The 22405-nt window shown below is 44.1% G+C and overlaps 1 protein-coding gene across 2 annotated transcripts; it reads left to right on the top strand.

Annotated features, from left to right (window-relative positions):
- Positions 1-313: 313 nt before the first annotated feature.
- LOC137306795 (rano class II histocompatibility antigen, A beta chain-like) lies at positions 314-18188 on the top strand. Of its 2 annotated transcripts, none has more exons than XM_067976177.1 (9): positions 314-668; positions 1008-1195; positions 4737-5012; positions 6792-7073; positions 8370-8480; positions 14871-14900; positions 15010-15099; positions 16421-16450; positions 17799-18188. In XM_067976177.1, the coding sequence occupies exons 2-8, from the start codon at positions 1090-1092 to the stop codon at positions 16447-16449; spliced, it is 924 nt and encodes a 307-aa protein (XP_067832278.1). In that variant the 5' UTR covers positions 314-668; positions 1008-1089; the 3' UTR covers position 16450; positions 17799-18188. The 2 variants fall into 2 exon arrangements, with proteins under 2 accessions (XP_067832278.1, XP_067832279.1); XM_067976178.1 differs by lacking the exon at positions 314-668 and adding an exon at positions 766-902.
- Positions 18189-22405: the final 4217 nt, after the last annotated feature.

Raw genomic sequence — 22405 nt, 5'->3', positions numbered from 1 at the left:
AGAGAGAAGTCTCGTTTATGTAGCACCCTTCACATCTCCAGGGTGTTCCAAACCATTTTACAGCCAATAGGTTACTGTAGAAGTGCAGACACTGTTGTTATGTGGGAAAACTTTGCAACTAATTTTGCGCACAGCAGGATCCTACAAATGGCAAATGAATGAATGACCAGTAAATCAGTTTTTGGGAGTGTTAGTTGAACAGTGGAGCGGACAGTGAGAGAGCGTTTCATATGGAGCTGTGGGGTCTTTTCGGTCCATTTGAACAGACAGACCTGGACTCGGTTTAATGCCTCATCAAAAAGACGGCACCTTCGACAGTGCAGCACTCACTCAGTACTGCACTGATGTGTCAAGCCTAGACTATGTGTTCAAGTTATTAGTGGCGCCTGACCCGTCTGACTCAAGTACCACTAACTGAGCCAAGCTGACACTAGAAAAAAGAAAGATAAGGAGAGAAAGAGAACAGCAGTCAATTTACAGAAACTTCGCTCAGCAATTTTTCCTGTAAATAACCTCATGCCGTGCACATTTAGACCACTTCCCCACGGGTACTTCCTGACCCTTAAAGGGACAAGATGGGTTAAACGCCGCTACTCACCACAACCACGCTGCAGGCTGCCCATGAGCAACGCCACAGAGATCAGCCAGTTCTATAAAAAAACCCACAGGTATGCAAATACTTTATTATGAAATGGGGGAACTACACAAACGTGTTTGGGATTGTGCAGCGCGTCACAGCTGTTATTGTTGCTTCTGGTGAATGATTAACATCATCAGATAAGTGTTGTGATTAATCCGATACTCTTAACTCCTTGTGCAACCCTAAGAATCACATTGATCGAAATTCATTAAATAATGCACTGGGCTGGGCGATCTCCTACTGCCCTAGAGCAAGTGTAAAGGTCTTCACTGTTCTTTCAATGTAAATATCGGAGACGGTGTTTCCCAACTTTAATGTGATTGGATTTTCCTCAGAGGTGAACAACTGTTCCTTTAATTCTCCCCAGAAATATTTCGATTTGGCGGAGGATTTGTCCGAATCACTTGATATAGCTGTGATTTGCTGCTGTTCAGCGCTGCCCGAGTTGAATGTTAATTCCAGCCATGCTACATCTCCGTAACGTTAGAACCAAGACTGCAATCTTTCCAGCTACGTTCTGCTTCTGTTGCCTCCTGAGTTGGACTTCAGGATTGGGTAAGATTTAGACTCTGTGTGTGTGTGTGTGTGTGCGCTTTTCATTTCTAGTATGAGAGGTTTTCAGAGTGTTTTGTATTAGCGGCTCCGGTAGATACTGACACACTCCCAGGGAAACGTAAACAGAGATGCACTCCCAGATATCCTCTTTAAATACAGAGAAATTACCAACATACCAATTAAGAGCAGGAGCAGGCCATTCGGCCCCTCGAGCCTGCTCTGCCATTTGATAAGATCATGGCTGATCTGATTGTGACCTCAACCCTACTTTCCTGTCTACCTTGTTTTAATCAGGAATCTATCCAACTCATCCTTAAAAATATTCAATGACCCTGCCTCCACCGCTCTCTGGGGAAGGGAGTTCCACAGACTCACGACCCTCTGAGAGAAAAAATTTCTCCTCATTTCCATCTTAAATGGGAGACCCCTTATTTTTAAACTGTGGCCCCGAGTTCTAGTTTCTCCCACAAGGGGAAACATCCCCTCAGCATCTACCCCCTCTAGTCCCCTCAGGATTTTATATGTTTCAATAAGATCACCTCTCATTCTTCTAAACTCCTGTGTATACAGGCCCAACTTGTCCAACCTTTCCTCATAAGGTAACCCCTCATCCCAGGAATCTTCAGAACTTACTTTCCTACCTACCTTTGTGTCATCAGTAAATTTAGCAACCATACATTTGGTCCCTTCATCCAAGTCATTGATATAGATTGTAAATAGTTGAGGGAGGAATTCCCTGTAACTAATTACATACTCCCTGAAACCCTCTTAAATAATGTCACACTCCCACATATCCTCTGTAAATAATGACACCACTCCCACATATCCTCTGTAAATAATGACAACACTCCCACATATCCTCTGTAAATAATGACACCATTCCCATATTTCCTCTGTAAATAATGACAACACTCCCACATATCCTCTGTAAATAATGACAACACTCCCACATATCCTCTGTAAATAATGACAACACTCCCACATATCCTCTGTAAATAATGACAACACTCCCACATATCCTCTGTAAATAATGACAACACTCCCACATATCCTCTGTAAATAATGACAACACTCCCACATAGCCTCTGTAAATAATGACAACACTCCCACATATCCTCTGTAAATAATGACAACACTCCCATATATCCTCTGTAAATAATGACAACACTCCCATATATCCTCTGTAAATAATGACAACACTCCCACATATCCTCTGTAAATAATGACACCACTCCCACATATCCTCTGTAAATAATGACACCACTCCCACATATCCTCTGTAAATAATGACAACACTCTCACATATCCTCTGTAAATAATGACAACACTCCCACATATCCTCTGTAAATAATGACAACACCCCATATATCCTCTGTAAATAATGACAACACTCCCATATATCCTCTGTAAATAATGACAACACTCCCACATATCCTCTGTAAATAATGACAACACTCCCACATATCCTCTGTAAATAATGACAACACTCCCACATATCCTCTGTAAATAATGACAACACTCCCACATATCCTCTGTAAATAATGACACCACTCCCACATATCCTCTGTAAATAATGACACCACTCCCACATATCCTCTGTAAATAATGACAACACTCCCACATATCCTCTGTAAATAATGACAACACTCCCACATATCCTCTGTAAATAATGACAACACTCCCACATATCCTCTGTAAATAATGACAACACTCCCACATATCCTCTGTAAATAATGACACCACTCCCACATATCCTCTGTAAATAATGACAACACTCCCACATATCCTCTGTAAATAATGACAACACTCCCACATATCCTCTGTAAATAATGACAACACTCCCACATATCCTCTGTAAATAATGACAACACTCCCACATATCCTCTGTAAATAATGACAACACTCCCACATATCCTCTGTAAATAATGACACCACTCCCACATATCCTCTGTAAATAATGACAACACTCCCACATATCCTCTGTAAATAATGACACCACTCCCACATATCCTCTGTAAATAATGACACCACTCCCACATATCCTCTGTAAATAATGACACCACTCCCACATATCCTCTGTAAATAATGACACCACTCCCACATATCCTCTGTAAATAATGACACCACTCCCACATATCCTCTGTAAATAATGACACCACTCCCACATATCCTCTGTAAATAATGACACCACTCCCACATATCCTCTGTAAATAATGACAACACTCCCACATATCCTCTGTAAATAATGACACCACTCCCACATATCCTCTGTAAATAATGACACCACTCCCACATATCCTCTGTAAATAATGACACCACTCCCACATATCCTCTGTAAATAATGACACCACTCCCACATATCCTCTGTAAATAATGACACCACTCCCACATATCCTCTGTAAATAATGACACCACTCCCACATATCCTCTGTAAATAATGACACCACTCCCACATATCCTCTGTAAATAATGATACAATCCTAGGAACCCCTGTAAACAGTTACACTCTTGGGAACCATTTGTAAATACTGACACACTCCCAGAGACCCATATGAATACTGATACACTACCGGGAACCCCCTGTAAATACTGACACATTCCCAGGGCTCCCCCTATAAATATTGATACAATCCCAGGGACGCCCCCCCCCCCAAATAAATGCTGACACACTGCAGGGAACCCTTGTAAACATTGACATAATCTACTGTGAATACTGACACATTCCCGGAGATTGCCTGGAAATAGCAGCACATTTCTATCAGCCTCTTGTAAGTACTGACTCATTCCTGGGGATCCCCTGTAAATAATATCAGAACCTCGGGGGATATCTGAGGGCGTGCTGGATTGTTGGAGGTGCGGCCTTTTGGATGAGATGTTCGACCGAGACCCCGTCGGCCTGTTCAGGTAGACGTAAATGATCTCATGACTCTACAATGAGAACAGCAGGTAGTTCTTCCCGTGTCCTGGTCAATATTCCTCCCTCAAAAAACCCCCCCAGATTAACTGGTCCATCATCTCATTGCTATCTGGGATTTGCCAAGTGCAAAATGGCTGCCTTGATTGCCCACATAACAGGAGACACTGCTCTTCAAAATAACCCTCTGAATGTGAAGTGCTTTAGAATGTTTTTGAGAGATGTAATAAGACACCAATGTGTAAATACAAGTCATTTAATATCCCACAGGATGATTTCAGCCCAAGTAGCTGACATCCTGGTGTAGTGCAGTTAGCGTCTGAAGCATTATATTTGTTATGGTCTGGAATGCGCTGCCTGAAAGGGTGGTGGAAGCAGATTCAATAATAACTTTCAAAAGGGAATCAGATTAAAAACTTGAAGGGGGGAATTTGCAGGGCTATGGGGAAAGGTAGTGGGACTAAATGGATAGCTCTTTCAAAAGAGCCGGCACAGGCATGATGGGCCGAATGGTCTTCTGCGCTGTATCATTCTATGATTTGCCTTTTCCTATTATTACTGTATTCGGTCAGTTCTCCCGTCAGAAACAGCTTATATCCTCTGTCGTGTCCCTATTTCCCCCGCCAGATGTGGTGCAACAATTGCTGGTATGCGACCGAGCAGCAGTCTCTCTGAAAGATGTAACTGGTTGTTCGTGGAGCATGGCTTACAATACAAACCAACTTAGTCGCTTCGACACTGAGAAGAGCCGGTTCATCGTCGAGAACCCAACAGTGAAAAGTGAAGTTGACAGTTTGAATAAGGATCCAAAAGCCCTGCGGAACACCCAGAATGAGATGCAGGACAACATAAATTTTCTCAGTCGGCTCCTGAAGGCCGGAGCTGCCACCCTCGATCGGAAAGGTGAAACATCTGGTCAGGCCTAGACCTGGGCTCCATGTCAGACCCTTCTGTGTCCTTGTGGTTTCCCTCCTAAAATCTGCAGGCTTTTTTGAAAACCCAAGCTTGGTGTCATGATAATCACCACTTCCTGATTCACCTCAACTTCTTTCTAGCCTTTTCAAATTTCAGGGTGCCCTACTCTGAGTCTTGGTCCTTACATAGGAATAGGAGGCCATTCAGCCCCTCAAGCCTGTTCTGCCGTTCATGATCTGTATCTTAACTCCATCTATCCGCCTCAATACCCTTACCCAATAGAAATCTATCAATCTCAGTTTTGAAATCTTCAATTGACCCCCCCAGCCTCAACAGCTTTTTGGGGGAGAGAGTTCCAGATTTCCACTCCCCTTTGTGTGAAGAAGTGCTTCCTGACATCACCCCTGAACGGCCTTGCTCTAATTTTAAGGTTAAGCCCCCTTGTTCTGGATCTCTCCACCAGAGGAAATAGTTTCTTTCCATCTACCCTATCAAATCCTTTAATCATCTTACACACCTCAATTAGATCACCCCTTAATCTTCTATACTCGAGGGAATACAAGTCTAGTTTATGCAAGCTGTCCTCAGTAATTTAACCCTTTTAGCCCTGGTATCATTCTTCACTTGGGTTACTCAGTTAAACAAAGATATAACAATGAGTGAATGTGAGTATATTTATACATCCGATGCCTGTTTATGCACATGGCTCAAATTGAACAAATTTATGTTATGGGCAATTAAGAGAAGGTTATGGATTTGAACCTCGCTCCAGAGATTTGGACCCATAATCTAGGCCAACACACAAGTGCAGTACTGAGGCAGTGCTGCATTCTTGGATGTGAGACATTAAATGGGATAATTCCGGTGGTTGAGGTATTGGAAGAAGAACAGGGAGTTTGGCCAGTGTCCTGGGCCAACATTCCTCCTTTAACCAACACCACCAAAAACAGATTAACTGGTCATTCACCTCACTGCTGTTTGTGGGATTACATTGAATTACATAGAATTTACAGCACAGAAACAGGCCATTCGGCCCAACTGGTCCATGCCAGTGCTTTTGCTCTACACGAGCCTCCTCCCTCCCTACTTCATCTCACCCTATCAGCATATCCTTCTATTCCTTTCTCCCTCACGTGTTTATTTAGTTTCCCCCTAAATGCATCTATGCTATCTATGGATCTTGCTGTGTGCAGAATGACTGCTATGTTTGCCTACAAAACAACTGTCACTGCACTTCAAACTAATTCACTGGATGTGAAGGGCTTTGAAACGTTGCAACAATGTGACGAGGTGCTATATAAATCCATTTCTATCTTTTCTTAATGCTACTTAGCTCTGCTGTTGGACCTGTGGGTAAAAGCATGTTATAATATGGTCATGAACCTGTGGAAGAGGAAGTGCCCAGTCCCTGGACTGTGCTGAGTTAGCTGATCTCAGGGATGGAATGGTGATGGTGATCTTAGCAATCATGGGCTGGGGAGAGGGGGCAATCAATCAGGGCTCCTGCTCTTGAATGCTATCCAGTGACTCCTGCTGGAGTGTGTGTGTGCGTCAGCTGAGGACAGGTTCAGGCTTGGTTGCCATGCCCTCACATGGTCAAATAGCCTGCCAATGCACACTGTCTGGGCTCACAGGTGAAGAATTGGGTGAGGCACCAGAGAGCAGCTGACACCCGTGGAACCCATTCCCCAGCGAGAGTCAGGGCCTTCTGAAGTGAAAAATGTTGTGGGGGGGCGGGAAATTAAAAGTAACTGTGTCTATTCTCAGAGACGCCTTCAGTGACTATCAACTTCCACGACCTGGAAATCCATGGGCAGCCCAGCCAGCTCCTGTGCACAGTAACCGGTTTTTATCCAAAGGCCCTCAACATTACCTGGCTGAGAAATGGTAGGAGCATCCAACACGAGGTGGTGCAGACTGATATCCTCCCAAACAGTGATGGGACCTTTCAGACAGTTGCATTCGTTAACTTTGATCCGAAGACAAAGAACATTTACACCTGCTATGTGGAGCACACCAGCATCCCAGAGGGGCTCCACGTGGACTGGGGTATGTTCCAAATGTCTTGTACATTCACATTTAACAATAGGTTGGATACATCTCATCCAGAAGCTTACAAACTGACCTTTCATCTCTGGCACCTGGGTTCAAACTCAATCAAACTGATAAAACAAAAGGCTTCTCTATTGTGGGTTGTCTACGTAGTGATTTACAGGGCAGTCTTGTTTGGAGTTAGCGGGAACTATCCACTGAGGGTGGGATTAAGTTAGTGTGGATGGAGCATTATTCCGTATCTAACCCATGCTGTACCTTCCCTGGGAATGTTTGACGGGACAGTGCAAAGGGAGCTTTACTCTGTATCTAACCCTGTACCTGCCCTGGGAGTGTTTGATGGGACAGTGTAGAGGGAGCTTTACTCTGTATCTAACCCGTGCTGTACCTGCCCTGGGAGTATTTGATGGGACAGTGTAGAGGGAGCTTTACTCTGTATCTAACCCGTGCTGTACCTGCCCTGGGAGTATTTGATGGGACAGTGTAGAGGGAGCTTTATTCTGTATCTAACCCGTGCTGTACCTGCCCTGGGAGTGTTTGATGGGACAGTGTAGAGGGAGCTTTACTCTATCTAACCCGTGCTGTACCTGCCCTGGGAGTGTTTGATGGGACAGTGTAGAGGGAGCTTTACTCTGTATCTAACTCGTGCTGTACCTGCCCTGGGAGTGTTTGATGGGATAGTGGGTGCAAAAGCTGAACAAATGTTTCAATCTCCAATACTGACCACCCTTTCCCTTGATGATGACAAAACATCCATTCCCCATCTCCATTTCAGAAAGCAGCAGAATTTCCCAGTGGTATAAAGTGAGCCCCAAGAATCACTGCTGCAAGTCTGGATGAAAAGAAGGTTACCTGCATCTCAAATCTTAAGACGAACACCATTGAATAGAATGTCAACCTCTTGGCCATATTGAAGGGGATGTGACCCCTGCCAGTGGATAACGGGGAGAAATAAGGGTCCCCAAAAAAGGTCTTACCTGTACTGTACAGCAATCCCCTTAGCACAGGAATGAAGCTAAGTACAATATAAATCTCAGCTACTGAGTTGAGTTTTTCTGGACTGTGAGGTTAATTTGAGGTCAGTGGGAGAAGATTAGGATGAGTGAGGCCACGCAGTGAGATGACGTCTCATGCAAGGTTTCATCATGCAAAACCACTGACTAGAAAGTGGGAAAGGTACGGAGAAAGGGAGTGTGGATAATAGAGTTTTATTGTAGTTCAATGCAAGTCATTTTACTATTTTATTTTCATTCTCTGTTTACAACTTTCTGCCCTCCCCCCACCCCCTGCAAGACCACCAAAGTAAGAATTCACTCACCGCTGGGGCCATTATTGGGATACTGATTGGAATAGCCGGAATCGTCACTGCTGTGGCCGGAGGCATCATTCGTGGGAAGCATCATGGTAACAGTACTCAACATTTGTAAATATGTTCTGTTCATTTCAAGGGCCATTGTCCGTGTTAAATCCAAGATCTGACATGTGCTATCCTTTGTAAGTTTCAGCATAGATTACATAGAATTTACAGCACAGAAACGGGCCATTCGGCCCAACTGATCTATGCCGGTGTTTATGCTCCACATGAGCCTCCTCCCAACCTACTGGAAATTATAGACCAGTTAGCCTAACATCTGTGGTGGGTAAAATTTTGGAGTCTATTATTAAGGAGACAGTAGCGGAACATTTGGATAAACATAATTTAATAGGACAAAGTCAGCATGGCTTTACGAAGGGGAAGTCATGTCTGACAAATTTGCTTGAGTTCTTTGAGGACATAACGTACAGGGTGCATAAAGGGGAACCAGTGGACGTAGTGTATTTAGACTTCCAGAAGGCATTCGACAAGGTGCCACATAGAAGATTATTGCTCAAGATAAAGAATCACTGGATTGGGGGTAATATTCTGGCATGGGTGGAGGATTGGTTATCTAACAGGAAGCAGAGAGTTGGGATAAATGGTTCATTCTCGGACTGGCAACCAGTAGCCAGTGGTGTTCCGCAGGGGTCGGTGCTGGGTCCCCAACTCTTTACAATCTATATTAACGATTTAGAGGAGGGGACCGAGTGTAACATATCAAAGTTTGCAGATGATACAAAGATGGGAGGGAAAGTGGAGAGTGAGGAGGACATAAAAAACCTACAGGGGGATATAGACAGGCTGGGTGAGTGGGCGGAGATTTGGCAGATACAATACAATATTGGAAAATGCACTTTGGCAGGAAAAATCAGAGAGCAAGTTATTATCTTAATGGCGACAAACTGGAAAGTACTGCAGTACAAAGGGATCTGGGGGGTCCGAGTGCAAGAAAATCAAAAAGTTAGTATGCAGGTGCAGCAGGTGATCAAGAAGGCCAACGGAATGTTGGCTTTTATTGCTAGGGGGATAGAATATAAAAACAGGGAGGTATTGCTGCAGTTATATAAGGTATTGGTGAGACCGCACCTGGAATACTGCATACAGTTTTGGTCTCCATACTTAAGAAAAGACATACTTGCTCTCGAGGCAGTACAAAGAAGGTTCACTCGGTTAATCCCGGGGATGAGGGGGCGAACATATGAGGAGAGGTTGAGTAGATTGGGACTCTACTCATTGGAGTTCAGAAGAATGAGAGGCGATCTTATTGAAACATATAAGATTGTGAAGGGGCTTGATCAGGTGGATGCGGTAAGGATGTTCCCAAGGATGGGTGAAACTAGAACTAGGGGGCATAATCTTAGAATAAGGGGCTGCTCTTTCAAAACTGAGATGAGGAGAAACTTCTTCACTCAGAGGGTAGTAGGTCTGTGGAATTTGCTGCCCCAGGAAGCTGTGGAAGCTACATCATTAAATAAATTTAAAACAGAAATCGACAGTTTCCTAGAAGTAAAGGGAATTAGGGGTTACGGGGAGCGGGCAGGAAATTGGACATGAATTTAGATTTGAGGTTAGGATCAGGTCAGCCATGATCTTATTGAATGGCGGAGCAGGCTCGAGGGGCCGATTGGCCTACTCCTGCTCCTATTTCTTATGTTCTTATGTTCTTACTCCATCTCACCCTATCAGCATATCCTTCTATTCCTTTCTCCCTCATGTACTTACCTAGCTTCCCCTTAAATGCATCTGGATTGCTGGATCTAGTTCTGGGGAATGAGGTGGGTCAAGTGGAGTAAGTGTCAGTGAGGGAACATTTAGAGAACAGCGATCATAGTATCATTAGGTTTAGATTAGTTATGGAAAAGGACAAGGAGCAATCTAGAGTAAAAATACTTAATTGGAGGAGGGCCAATTTCAATGGGTTGAGAAAGGATCTGGCCTGGCTAAATTGGAATCAAAGATTGGCAGGCAAAACAGTGATCGACCAATAGGCAGCCTTTAAAGAGGAGATGGTGCGGGTACGCTCTGGGTACATTCTCACGAGGGGGAAAGGTACGGCAACCAAAGCCAGAACTCCCTGGATGACAAAAGAGAAAGAGAGTAAAATGAAGCAGAATAAGGGGGCGTAAGACAGGTGTCAGGTTGATAATACAAATGAGAACCAGGCTGAATATAAAAAGTACAGAGGAGAAGTGAAAAAGGAAATAGAGGGGCAAAGATAGAGTATGAGAATAGGCTGGCTGCTCACAAAAGGGAATCCAAAAGTCTTCTACAGGCATATAAATAGTAAATGGGAAGTAAGAGGAGGGGTGGAGCCATTTTGGGACCAGAAAGGAGATCTATGCATGGAGGCAGAGGGCATGGCCGAGGTACTAAATGAGTACTTTGCATCTGTCTTTACCAAGGAAGAAGATGCTGCCAAAGTCACAGTAAAGGAAGATGTAGTTGAGATACTGGATGGGCTAAAAATTGCTAGAGGAGGTACTAGAAAAGCTAGCTGTACTTAAAGTAGATAAGTCACCCGGTCCGGATGGGATGTATCCTTGGTTGCTGAGGGAAGTAAAGGTGGAAATTGCAGAGGTGCTGTTCATAATCTTCCAATCCTCCTTAGATATGGGGGTGGTGCCAGAGGATTAATAAAGGAAAGCCAGCATGGGTTTGTTAAAGGACAATCGTGTTTAACTAACCTGATTGAGTTTTTTGATGAGGTAACAGAGAGGGTTGATATTGCGTATATGGACTTTCAAAAGGCATTTGATGAAGTGCCACATAATAGGCTTGTCAGCAAAATTGAAGCCCATGGAATAAAAGGGGCAGTGGCAGCATGGATATGAAATTGGCGAAGTGACAGGAAGCAGAGAGTAGTGGTGAACGGTTGTTTTTCGGACGGGAGGAAGGTGTAAATGATGTTTGCCAGGGGTCGGTGCTGGGACCACTGCTTTTTTTGATATATATTAATGACTTGGACTTGGGTGTACAGGGCACAATTTCAAAATTTGCAGATGACACAAAACTTGGAAGTGTAGTAAATAGTGAGGAGGATAGTGATAGACTTCAAGAGGACATAGACAGGCTGGTGGAATGGGCGGACACGTGGCAGATGAAATTTAACATAGAGAAGTGCAAATTGATAGGAACAGCAGTAGGCCATTCAGCCCCTTGTGCCTGCTCCGCCATTTGATAAGATCATGGCTGATCTGTGATCTAACTCCATATACCTGCCTTTGGCCCATATCCCTTAATACCTTTGGTTGCCAAAAAGCCATCTATCTCAGATTTAAATTTTGCAATGAGCTAGCATCAATTGCCGTTTGCGGAAAAGAGTTCCAAACTTCTACCACCCTTTGTGTGTAGAAATGTTTTCTAATCTCACTCCTGAAAGGTCTGGCTCTAATTTTTAAACTGTGCCCCCTACTCCTAGAATCCCCAACCAGCGGAAATAGTTTCTCTCTATCCACCCTATCTGTTCCCTTTAATATCTTATAAACTTCGATCAGATCACCCCTTAACCTTCTAAACTCTAGAGAATAAAACCACAATTTGTGTAATCTCTCCTCGTAACTTAACCCTTGAAGTCTGGGTATCATTCTAGTAAACCTACGCTGCACTCCCTCCAAGGCCAATATGTCCTTCCGAAGGTGCGGTGCCCAGAACTGCTCACAGTACTCCAGGTGCGGTCTAACCAGGATTTTGTGTAGCTGCAGCATAACTTCTGCCCCCTTGTACTCTAGTCCTCTAGATATAAAGGCCAGCATTCCATTAGCCTTGTTGATTATTTTCTGCACCTGTTCATGACACTTCAATGATCTATGTACCTGAACCCCTAAGTCCCTTTGGACATCCACTGTTTTTAACTTTTTACCATTTAGAAAGTACCCTGTTCTATCCTTTTTTGATCCAAAGTGGATGATCTCACATTTGCCTACATGAATTCCATTTGCCACAGTTTTGCCCATTCACCTAATCTATCAATATCCCTCTGTAATTTTATGTTTTCATCTACACTGCTTACAATGCCACCAATCTTTGTGTCATCGGCAAACTTAGATATGAGACTTTCTATGTCTTCATCTGAGTCGTTAATAAATATTGTGAATAATTGAGGCCCCAAGGCAGATCCCTGCGGGACTCCACTAGTCACATCCTGCCAATGTGAGTACTTACCTTGTCCCTACTCTCTGTCGCCTTTCACTCAGCCAACTTCCTAACCACATACATTTTGGCAGGAAGAATGAGAAGAGGCAATATAAATTAAATGGTACAATTCTAAAGGAGGTGCAGGAACAGAGACACCTGGGGGTATATGTGCACAAATCTTTGAAGGTGGCAGGGCAGGTTGAGAAAGCGGTTAAAAAAGCATACGGGATCCTGGGCTTTATAAATAGAGGCATAGAGTACAAAAGCAAGGAGGTTATTTTGAACCTTTATAAAACACTGGTTTGGCCAAAACTGGAGTATTGTGTCCAATTCTGGGCACCACACATTAGGAAGGATGTGAAAGGCTTAGGGAGGGTGCAGAAAAGATTTACTAGAATGGTTCCAGGAATGAGGGACTTCAGCTATGTGGAGAGACTGGAGAAGCTGGGATTGTTCTCCTTAGAGCAGAGAAGGTCAAGAGGAGATTTGATAGAAGTGTTCAAAATCATGAAGGGTTTAGATAAAGTAAATAAAGAGAAACTGTTCCCATTGATGGAAGGATTGAGAACCAGAGAACACAGATTTAAGGTGATTGGCAAAAGAACTAAAGACGACATGAGGAAATCTTTTTTATGCAACAAGTTATGATCTGGAATGCGCTGCCTGAAGGGGCGGTGGAAGCAGATTCAATCATGGCTTTCAAAAAGAAATTGGATAAATAATTGAAAGGAAAAAATTTGCAGCGCTACGGAGAAAGAGCAGGGGAGTGGGAATAACTGGATTGTTCTTACAAAGAGCCGGCACAGGCTCGATGGGCTGAATGGCCTCCTTCTGTGCTGTAACCATTCTATCATTCTATGCTATTCGCCTCAACTACTCCTTGTGGTAGCGAGTTTCACATTCTGCCCACTCTCTGAGATATTTATGGCCCCTAGTTTTGGTCTCCACCACAAATGGAAACATCATCTCTACGTCTACCCTATCGAACACCTTCACAATTTTAAAGACCTCTATCAGGTCACCCCTCAGCCTTCATTTTTCTAGAGAAAAGAGCCCCAGCCTGTTCAGTCTTTTCCAGATAGTTATAACCTCTCAGCATGTTTGTGAATTGCAAATCACATAAGACTCAAAAAATTATTCATGAAATATGTTTAGTGCATGTGCTCAGTGCTGTCACATGTTTAGATACGAACAGTGACTGACAGGAAAAGACCCACTGATCCATCCAGCCTGTTCCTTGTGCATCACAATGTATACACTCCCCACCCGAAAGTCATGTGATCGAAAGGCGAGAAAACAGATTTAAAAACCCAGGCCAATTAGGGAAAAAAATCTGGAAGGTTCCTCTCCGACCCCTTATACGCGATCAAAACTAGTCAAGGAGACCACTCTGATTAATGTTATACGGTACCTACCTAGATGCACTAACCACTCTTCAGAATCCAGGCTGACACTCCAGTGCAGTACTGAGGGAGTCCTGCACTGTCGGAGGTGCCGTCTTTCGGTTGAGACATTAAACCGAGGCCCCATCTGCCCTCTCAGGTAGATGTAAAAGATCCCATGGCACTAATTCTCCCTAGTGTCCTGGCCAATATTTATCCCTCAACCAATATCACCAAAGCAAAACCAGATGACCTGGTCATTTATCACATTGCTGATTGTGGGATCTGGCTGTGCACAAATTGGCTGCTGCGTTTCCTACATTACAACAGTGGCCACACCTCAAAAGTATTTGATTGGCTGTAAAGTGCTTTGGGACGTCCTGAGGTCGTGAAAGGCACTATATAAATGCAAGTCTTTCTTCCTTTTCAAAACAAAATGTTGGAAGTTTTGAAGACTTGAAGTAAATAAAGCTTTAGTGCCTCCCCAATGCCTCAGTGGATAAATCCAACATATGGCGTGTAACTGAATCGTCTGCACCAGATGGTTCACTGATCTATTCTGGGGTGACAGCATGGGGTGGCCTCTTGAGCTGGGGAAGGCGCTAAATCAGCCAGATCTCTTGTTCATCATTGCTGCCCAGTGATCACTGCTGAAAGGGGCACATCTATAAGGAAAGGGTCAGGCTTGGCCGTAATGCCTCCCCGCTGCCAAATAGCCATCATTGAAGAGTGACCACGTTGGTGAGGGCTGTTGGCATCTATGGACGTAAATCCCACATTTTATCGTAGCGCAGACATTCTCTGAACGCTCTGATCACTGGAAGCAGTGATCGTAGAGGGACTTCCATAAGCCTAGTGTCATCAATTCAGTGCACTTGTTGTAAACTTCAAGGTTTTAATTCTGATTTATGTCCCGTTCAGGCTGCCAGTCCCGTATCACCACACCAACAGGTAAGACAAATACATAATATTCACTGCGGGCAGTTTCGCATTGATATGGGTGGGTTGGGAGAACCAGACATGTACTTACAGCGAGCTGTTAACCTCTTCTGCTTCTCAGTGGTTTTCATAAAAGACCAACAACAACGAAAGTCGAACCGGAGTCAAGTCAGCATGCAATCGAACGCCTCCGCCTCTAGCGCAAATTCAGGTAACAGCTTCCCTGGCACGAGACAAAAACAGTCACAAGCGTGGCATCGTACTGGCATCGAGGTGTTGTGTTGGACTTCATGAATGAGGGCTCCCAGCGCAGAGCTTTGCCCGAGAGGAGCATCTATTGGGAATTCAGATAAGGAAAACAGTGCAAATTTGTAAAATTAACTCTTATTTATTTATTTAATCATAAAAGTTATGCACAGTGGTCATTTACAATGTTACAGACTAGTGTTAGTGCAGGTTGTATTGGTCTTACAAAGAGAAGCATGGACTCTATCAGGTCCATTCTCTCCACTGACCAGGTACAATCTGCTTTATTATGGACTGTAACCAGCATTTCCAACTAAATTCTTAAAAATTCATTCTTGGGACATGGGCGTTGCTGGCGAGGCCGGCATTTATTGCCCGTCCCTAGTTGTCCCTTGAGAAGGTGGTGGTGAGCCGCCTTCTTGAACCGCTGCAGTCCGTGTGGTGGAGATGCTCTCACAGTGCTGTTATCTGGGGAGTTCCAGGATTTTGACCCAACGATGATGAAGGAACGGCTGATGTATGTCCAAGTTGGGATGGTATGTGACTTGGAGGGGAACCTGGAGGTGATATCAAGTTATACTGAAAAGAGAATGGTTTGCGGGCAAGGAGCTGTCCTTGGTACCGAAACTCTGCCCTTCATGAGCTTCGCACTTAGTTGCCCAGTGTAAGCTGGCAGAGCTGGCAGTGTCTCTTCTTCCAGGTCAGAGAGTTAAGGGTTTGGGATGAAAGGAGACCAGCAGGGCCTTTGCAGTAACCCAACCTTGCCTGTGAAGACAGCAGAATCTCTATTTCACGCACTTTCCTGATTATCTATCAGAGTTTTTGCAAGACAAAGACTGTGCAATACATCGTCTCCTTGCACAACCATGATAACCTCAATCTCCTTCTGTCCAAGAAAGAGTCGATTCAGCTTCTGTTATTGTAAGGGTTACGGAACCAAGGCGTGTAGATGGAGTTAAGGTACAGGTGAGCCATGATCTAATAGAATGGCAGAACAGGCTGGAGGGGCTGAATGGCCTCCTCCTGTTCCTATGTATTGTACTTGTCATCGTTCTCATGCCAAGGAGATTGCTATACAGTACACGCAAGACCAAAATTTGCCGACTCTCAATTATCTGCCAATTTCCATTGTAACATCGAGGGCCGGGGGTGGGTGTCCCCTCCATTATAGTGGATAGTAGATATCCCGTTGTATATTAATGTGTAGACATATTGACTTCTATGAGAATGTAGCAGCTCAGAGCCCCTGTCTACGTGTTGACTTTAAGTTTTATTCTGTATTTCAGGAGATGGCTTGACAAAACATGTTGGATAAGGTGAGCACACTACTGAATGTTTGTATTTAAACCTCAATTTGCCACTGACCCTGTTATTAAAGGGGATGTGCATTCTTTTACTGCTGCCTCTCAGTGCTTCTTGTTCCTGTGTGTGAAAAGCGCTGGCTGGAGACAGCATAGGGGTAACCACTCAGCCCACCCACCCCCTCCCACCTGTGACACTGTGAAATGACCCTCCTGTACCAGGAGTGCAGATAGCTGGGTGTGGGCAATACTTCCCGATCAGGATCTCGCTGAAGCAAGACTTGATGGGTGTCACTGCTAAGAGATGTGGAGACAAAATGGCTGTTTACAGCCAGCAGTGATAATGGATGAAACAGAGGCACAATGGCGGGACTAAGAGCTGCCAATAACTATGTACAGATGTCTCCCTTATTCACAATAAGATATTGGATTACAGCATCACGCTTTTGCTCTCTTGTGTTGAAGCCACATGTCTGGGCCTGCAGACTGTGATGAATACATGACAAAAGTAGATCAAACCTTCCATCCTTCGGGTAATTTATTCCAGCCAGGAACCATTGCTGGTCTGTGCAAAGTTAGCTGATCTCAGTTGGGGGAGAGGATAGCGCAGTAGTAGCACCACAATGGCCTTAGTGCCCTTGGGTTAGAGTGGGGAATAATGGAAAAGGTGCATTGTAGATCCACAAGGGATGAGGAACTACAGTTAAGAAGAGCCATGAATAGGTAGGGCTTTTTTACTGGAGCCAAGAAGGTTAAGGGAGGGTGACCCAATAGATGTTTTCAAGATCATGAAGGGTTATGATAAAGTCCACAGGTCAGTGAGATGGTCGTGAGGGGTAAAATTTAAAATAATTATAAAAGGAATTAAATAGGTTATTAAAAACATTTACTTAAACCAGGGTGAAGAGGGGTGGGAGGAGGCTCGTGTGGAGTATAAACACCGGCATAGACCAGTTGGGCCGAATGGCCTGTTTCTGTGCTGTATATTTTATGTAAGGGTGGCTAAAATGTGGAATTCTCCACCACAAACTATTACTGAAGCAGAGCCCATGAATTCTTTGTAAAAGGGAATTAAACAGTTGCTTGATAAAGGGGAATATTAAAGGGTATGGAGAGCAAGCAGCAGAGTGGGATTAGACTTGATAGCTCGTGGAGAAAAACACCAGCAGACTCGACGGGCCAAATGGGCTGTTTCTGTGTTGTAACATTCAATGATTCTAATCAGCCATGGTTTCTGCTCTTCTTTGCCAAAAAAAAAGGGACGATGGAGAGAAGGATTAAACAATGTTATTGAATTCAGAATATCCACCAATGTTTGGAGACCAGCTGACCATAGTCTTTGTCTTCCCCTTCATCCTCTCAGACTGGTTGAACGTGGCTTGCTGCTGTAAATTGCTGCTGTGTGAATTCCCAAGTGAAACCACTTCCGTATAGCCGAGATTCGACTCTTAGCAACTGAATCAAGAATGGCCAATCCCTTCAGAGACTGAGTGACACGGGGCAGTCAGGGTAATACAGCCCTCAGTTGATATGTTTATCAAACTAAGCTGCTCTGAGCTGGGTTAACTGGAAAACTTCACTAACTCCATCATTTCATTGAGTGATGACTTCCTGCACCTATGAAGACCAAACACGGTGTGGGGTGGGTGGTGGGGGGCGTGCTGTACATTAAGCAAGTAATTGCAATAAGATTTTATCTGTACTGACAAAAACTGAGTTCTTTTCTGTATAAAGGTTGATATTTTCTATCAAATTTGATTTGATTTGATTTCTATGGTTTTACACATTTCATTTGAAATTACATTTTTGCTTCATTTCTTTTAACACTCCTGCAGGTGAAGACCGTCAGTATTGGGGAAACTACATTTCTGTCACCCAGTGTCAGCATCAAGTGCTCCCCGCTCAGGGTGAACTAGCTGCTGCATTCGGTCACCACCCTTTACCCTTGTCCTTTACCCTCTGGGACCTTGGTTTAAATCCAGCCCAAAGGAGTGGGATTAAAACCTCTGCTGTCCACTGGCTTTAAAGGGCCCCATCTGAAATGAGTTTTGAGCATTTCACAATAGGCATTGCCCACAGCACAAGACTTTCTGCAGTATCAAACGTTGTTTGATAAAGCTCCCATGAAGCGCCTTGGGACGTTTTACTATGTTGAAGGCACTCTATGAATGCAAGTTGTTGTTGTTCCAGATAAGTTGGAAATCTCACCCGGATGTCAGTGAAAATACATCAGTAATCAGCACACTGAGAAAGCCGCATTCTAGCAATCCAGATCCATCAACAGAGCCCATTTCCCTCTTGCCTCAATTCACCACAATGTTCCAAAGTGTCTGTCTCCACCCAGTAGTAACACTCTTGCCTCTGAGTGAGAAGGTCGAGGGTTCAAGTCCCACTCCAGAGACTTGAGTACATAATCCAGGCCGACACTCCCGGTGCAGTATTGAGGGAGTGCTGCACTGTCGGAGGTGCCATCTTTTGGATGAGACGTTAAACCGAGGCTCTGTCTGCCCGCTCAGGTGGGTGTAAATAATCCCATGGCACTATTCCAAGGGGAGGTGCCCTAGCCAACATTTGTTTTTAAAAAATAAACTGGTCACATATCTCATTGCTGTGTGATGTACCTTGCTGTATGCAAACTGGCTGCAGTGTTCCTGACAGTACATTAACAATTCCACTTCAAAAGTTCTTCATTTGCTGTGAAGCGTTTTGGGACATCCGGCGGTCGTGAAAGGCGCTATATAAATGCAGGTTTATTCTTCTAACTCCAGAGCTGCCATTAGTAATCTCCCATGCTGGAGGGGAGAGATATGAGAACAATTTGATAAACTGGGGCTGTTTGGCCTCAAAAAGAGACACCCCTGAGTGGACCATCCAGAGGTTTAGAAAGTTCTTCATGGGATAAAGTGAACCCGAAACAATACTTTTAGATGCAAGAGGGCAGAGGGTCAAGCTTGTGAAGGGCAAGTTTAGGACAGGTGTCAGCATGTACTTATTTACAGAGGATGATATCACAGATCCAAGGCAGTAGAGGATTACAGTAATCTGTAATCATTGAACAGCAGCTAATGGGGAGACGGCAGGGTTGTTTTTTTTTGGAAGGGTGAGATCAAATGAGCCTTCTTTAAAGGCCTTCTTTATCCGAACCAACATTGTGATCGATGAGAATATTGCTGATATATCACCACTCCCACTGGCATCACCCTTCACAATATCACAACAGGAGTTCTGTACAACATGGCTGCCTCTCAGCAGCATTCTTAGAAGTATAAGATTTTAGGATAAATTGAAGAAGATTTGACTCGCTGCACGACGACTCAATTAAAATTACATAGCCATAGCCCAGCCATCAGCATGAGTTGCGTGAAATACCGGTAGGAAATGCTCAGTTAGTATCACTTTCACTTTTAAGACACTTCAAGCCTCACTTCAGGACTTGAACATATAATCTGTGCTGCCTTCAGAGGTGCTGTCTTTCAGGTGATATGTTAAAGTGAGGTCCTCCTATAGGATGGTTCAGGTAGATGTAAAAGATCCCCATGGTGTTACTGGAAGAAGAGCAGGGAGTTCTCTTCATGTCCTGGCCAAAATTCCTCCTCAACCAGCTACACCAAACACAGATTAACTGGTCTTTCATCACTTCACTGTGCACAAAATGGCTGCCACATTTACCAGATTACCACAAGTCACTGCACTTTAAAGTAATTAATTGGATGTGAGGAGCTCTGGGATTAGAGTAATCCACTGGATGTGAGGAGCTCTGGGATTAGAGTAATCCATTGGATGTGAAGTGTTCTGGGATTAGAGTAATCCACTGGATGTGAAGTGCTCTGGGATTAGAGTAATCCATTGGATGTGAAGTGCTCTGGGATTAGAGTAATCCACTGGATGTGAGGAGCTCTGGGATTAGAATAATCCATTGGATGTGAAGTGCTCTGGGATTAGAGTAATCCACTGGATGTGAAGTGCTCTGGGATTAGAGTAATCCATTGGATGTGAAGTGCTCTGGGATTAGAGTAATCCATTGGATGTGAAGTGCTCTGGGATTAGAGTAATCCATTGGATGTGAAGTGCTCTGGGATTAGAGTAATCCATTGAATGTGAAGTGCTCTGGGATTAGAGTAATCCATTGGATGTGAGGAGCTCTGGGATTAGAGTAATCCATTGGATGTGAAGTGCTCTGGGATTAGAGTAATCCATTGGATGTGAAGTGCTCTGGGATTAGAGTAATCCACTGGATGTGAAGTGCTCTGGGATTAGAGTAATCCATTGGATGTGAAGTGCTCTGGGATTAGAGTAATCCATTGGATGTGAAGTGCTCTGGGATTAGAGTAATCCATTGGATGTGAAGTGCTCTGGGATTAAAGAAATCCATTGGATGTGAAGTGCTCTGGGATTAAAGAAATCCATTGGATGTGAAGTGCTCTGGGATTAGAGTAATCCATTGGATGTGAGGAGCTCTGGGATTAGAGTAATCCATTGGATGTGAGGAGCTCTGGGATTAGAGTAATCCATTGGATGTGAAGTGCTCTGGGATTAAAGAAATCCATTGGATGTGAAGTGCTCTGGGATTAGAGTAATCCATTGGATGTGAGGAGCTCTGGGATTAGAGTAATCCATTGGATGTGAGGAGCTCTGGGATTAGAGTAATCCATTGGATGTGAGGAGCTCTGGGATTAGAGTAATCCATTGGATGTGAAGTGCTCTGGGATTAGAGTAATCCATTGGATGTGAAGTGCTCTGGGATTAGAGTAATCCATTGGATGTGAAGTGCTCTGGGATTAGAGTAATCCATTGGATGTGAAGTGCTCTGGGATTAGAGTAATCCATTGGATGTGAGGAGCTCTGGGATTAGAGTAATCCATTGGATGTGAGGAGCTCTGGGATTAGAGTAATCCATTGGATGTGAAGTGCTCTGGGATTAGAGTAATCCATTGGATGTGAAGTGCTCTGGGATTAGAGTAATCCATTTGACGTGAGGAGCTCTGGGATTAGAGTAATCCATTGGACGTGAAGTGCTCTGGGATTAGAGTAATCCATTGGACGTGAGGAGCTCTGGGATTAGAGTAATCCATTGGACGTGAAGTGCTCTGGGATTAGAGTAATCCATTGGACGTGAGGAGCTCTGGGATTAGAGTAATCCATTGGATGTGAGGAGCTCTGGGATTAGAGTAATCCATTGGATGTGAAGTGCTCTGGGATTAGAGTAATCCATTGGATGTGAAGTGCTCTGGGATTAGAGTAATCCACTGGATGTGAAGTGCTCTGGGATTAAAGTAATCCACTGGATGTGAAGTGCTCTGGGATTAGAGTAATCCACTGGATGTGAAGTGCTCTGGGATTAGAGTAATCCATTGGATGTGAAGTGCTCTGGGATTAGAGTAATCCATTGGATGTGAAGTGCTCTGGGATTAGAGTAATCCACTGGATGTGAAGTGCTCTGGGATTAAAGTAATCCACTGGATGTGAAGTGCTCTGGGATTAGAGTAATCCACTGGATGTGAAGTGCTCTGGGATTAGAGTAATCCACTGGATGTGAAGTGCTCTGGGATTAGAGTAATCCATTGGATGTGAAGTGCTCTGGGATTAGAGTAATCCATTGGATGTGAAGTGCTCTGGGATTAGAGTAATCCATTGGATGTGAAGTGCTCTGGGATTAGAGTAATCCATTGGATGTGAGGAGCTCTGGGATTAGAGTAATCCATTGGATGTGAAGTGCTCTGGGATTAGAGTAATCCATTGGATGTGAAGTGCTCTGGGATTAGAGTAATCCATTGGATGTGAGGAGCTCTGGGATTAGAGTAATCCATTGGATGTGAGGAGCTCTGGGATTAGAGTAATCCATTGGACGTGAAGTGCTCTGGGATTAAAGAAATCCATTGGACGTGAAGTGCTCTGGGATTAGAGTAATCCATTGGACGTGAGGAGCTCTGGGATTAGAGTAATCCATTGGATGTGAGGAGCTCTGGGATT

Source organism: Heptranchias perlo, chromosome 45 (genome assembly GCF_035084215.1).
Source record: "Heptranchias perlo isolate sHepPer1 chromosome 45, sHepPer1.hap1, whole genome shotgun sequence".
Taxonomy (NCBI): Eukaryota; Metazoa; Chordata; class Chondrichthyes; order Hexanchiformes; family Hexanchidae; genus Heptranchias; species Heptranchias perlo.
Note: the sequence above shows the minus strand (reverse complement) of the source record. Positions and strands in the feature narration are given on the sequence as shown.

Coding starts and splice junctions, on each gene's coding strand:
- LOC137306795 (XM_067976177.1), top strand. CDS start 1,090: ATGTTAATTCCAGCCATGCTACATCTCCGTAACGTTAGAACCAAGACT. Junction 5,013..6,791: donor TGCCACCCTCGATCGGAAAG/GTGAAACATCTG, acceptor GTCTATTCTCAG/AGACGCCTTCAGTGACTATC. Junction 14,901..15,009: donor CCGTATCACCACACCAACAG/GTAAGACAAATA, acceptor TCTGCTTCTCAG/TGGTTTTCATAAAAGACCAA.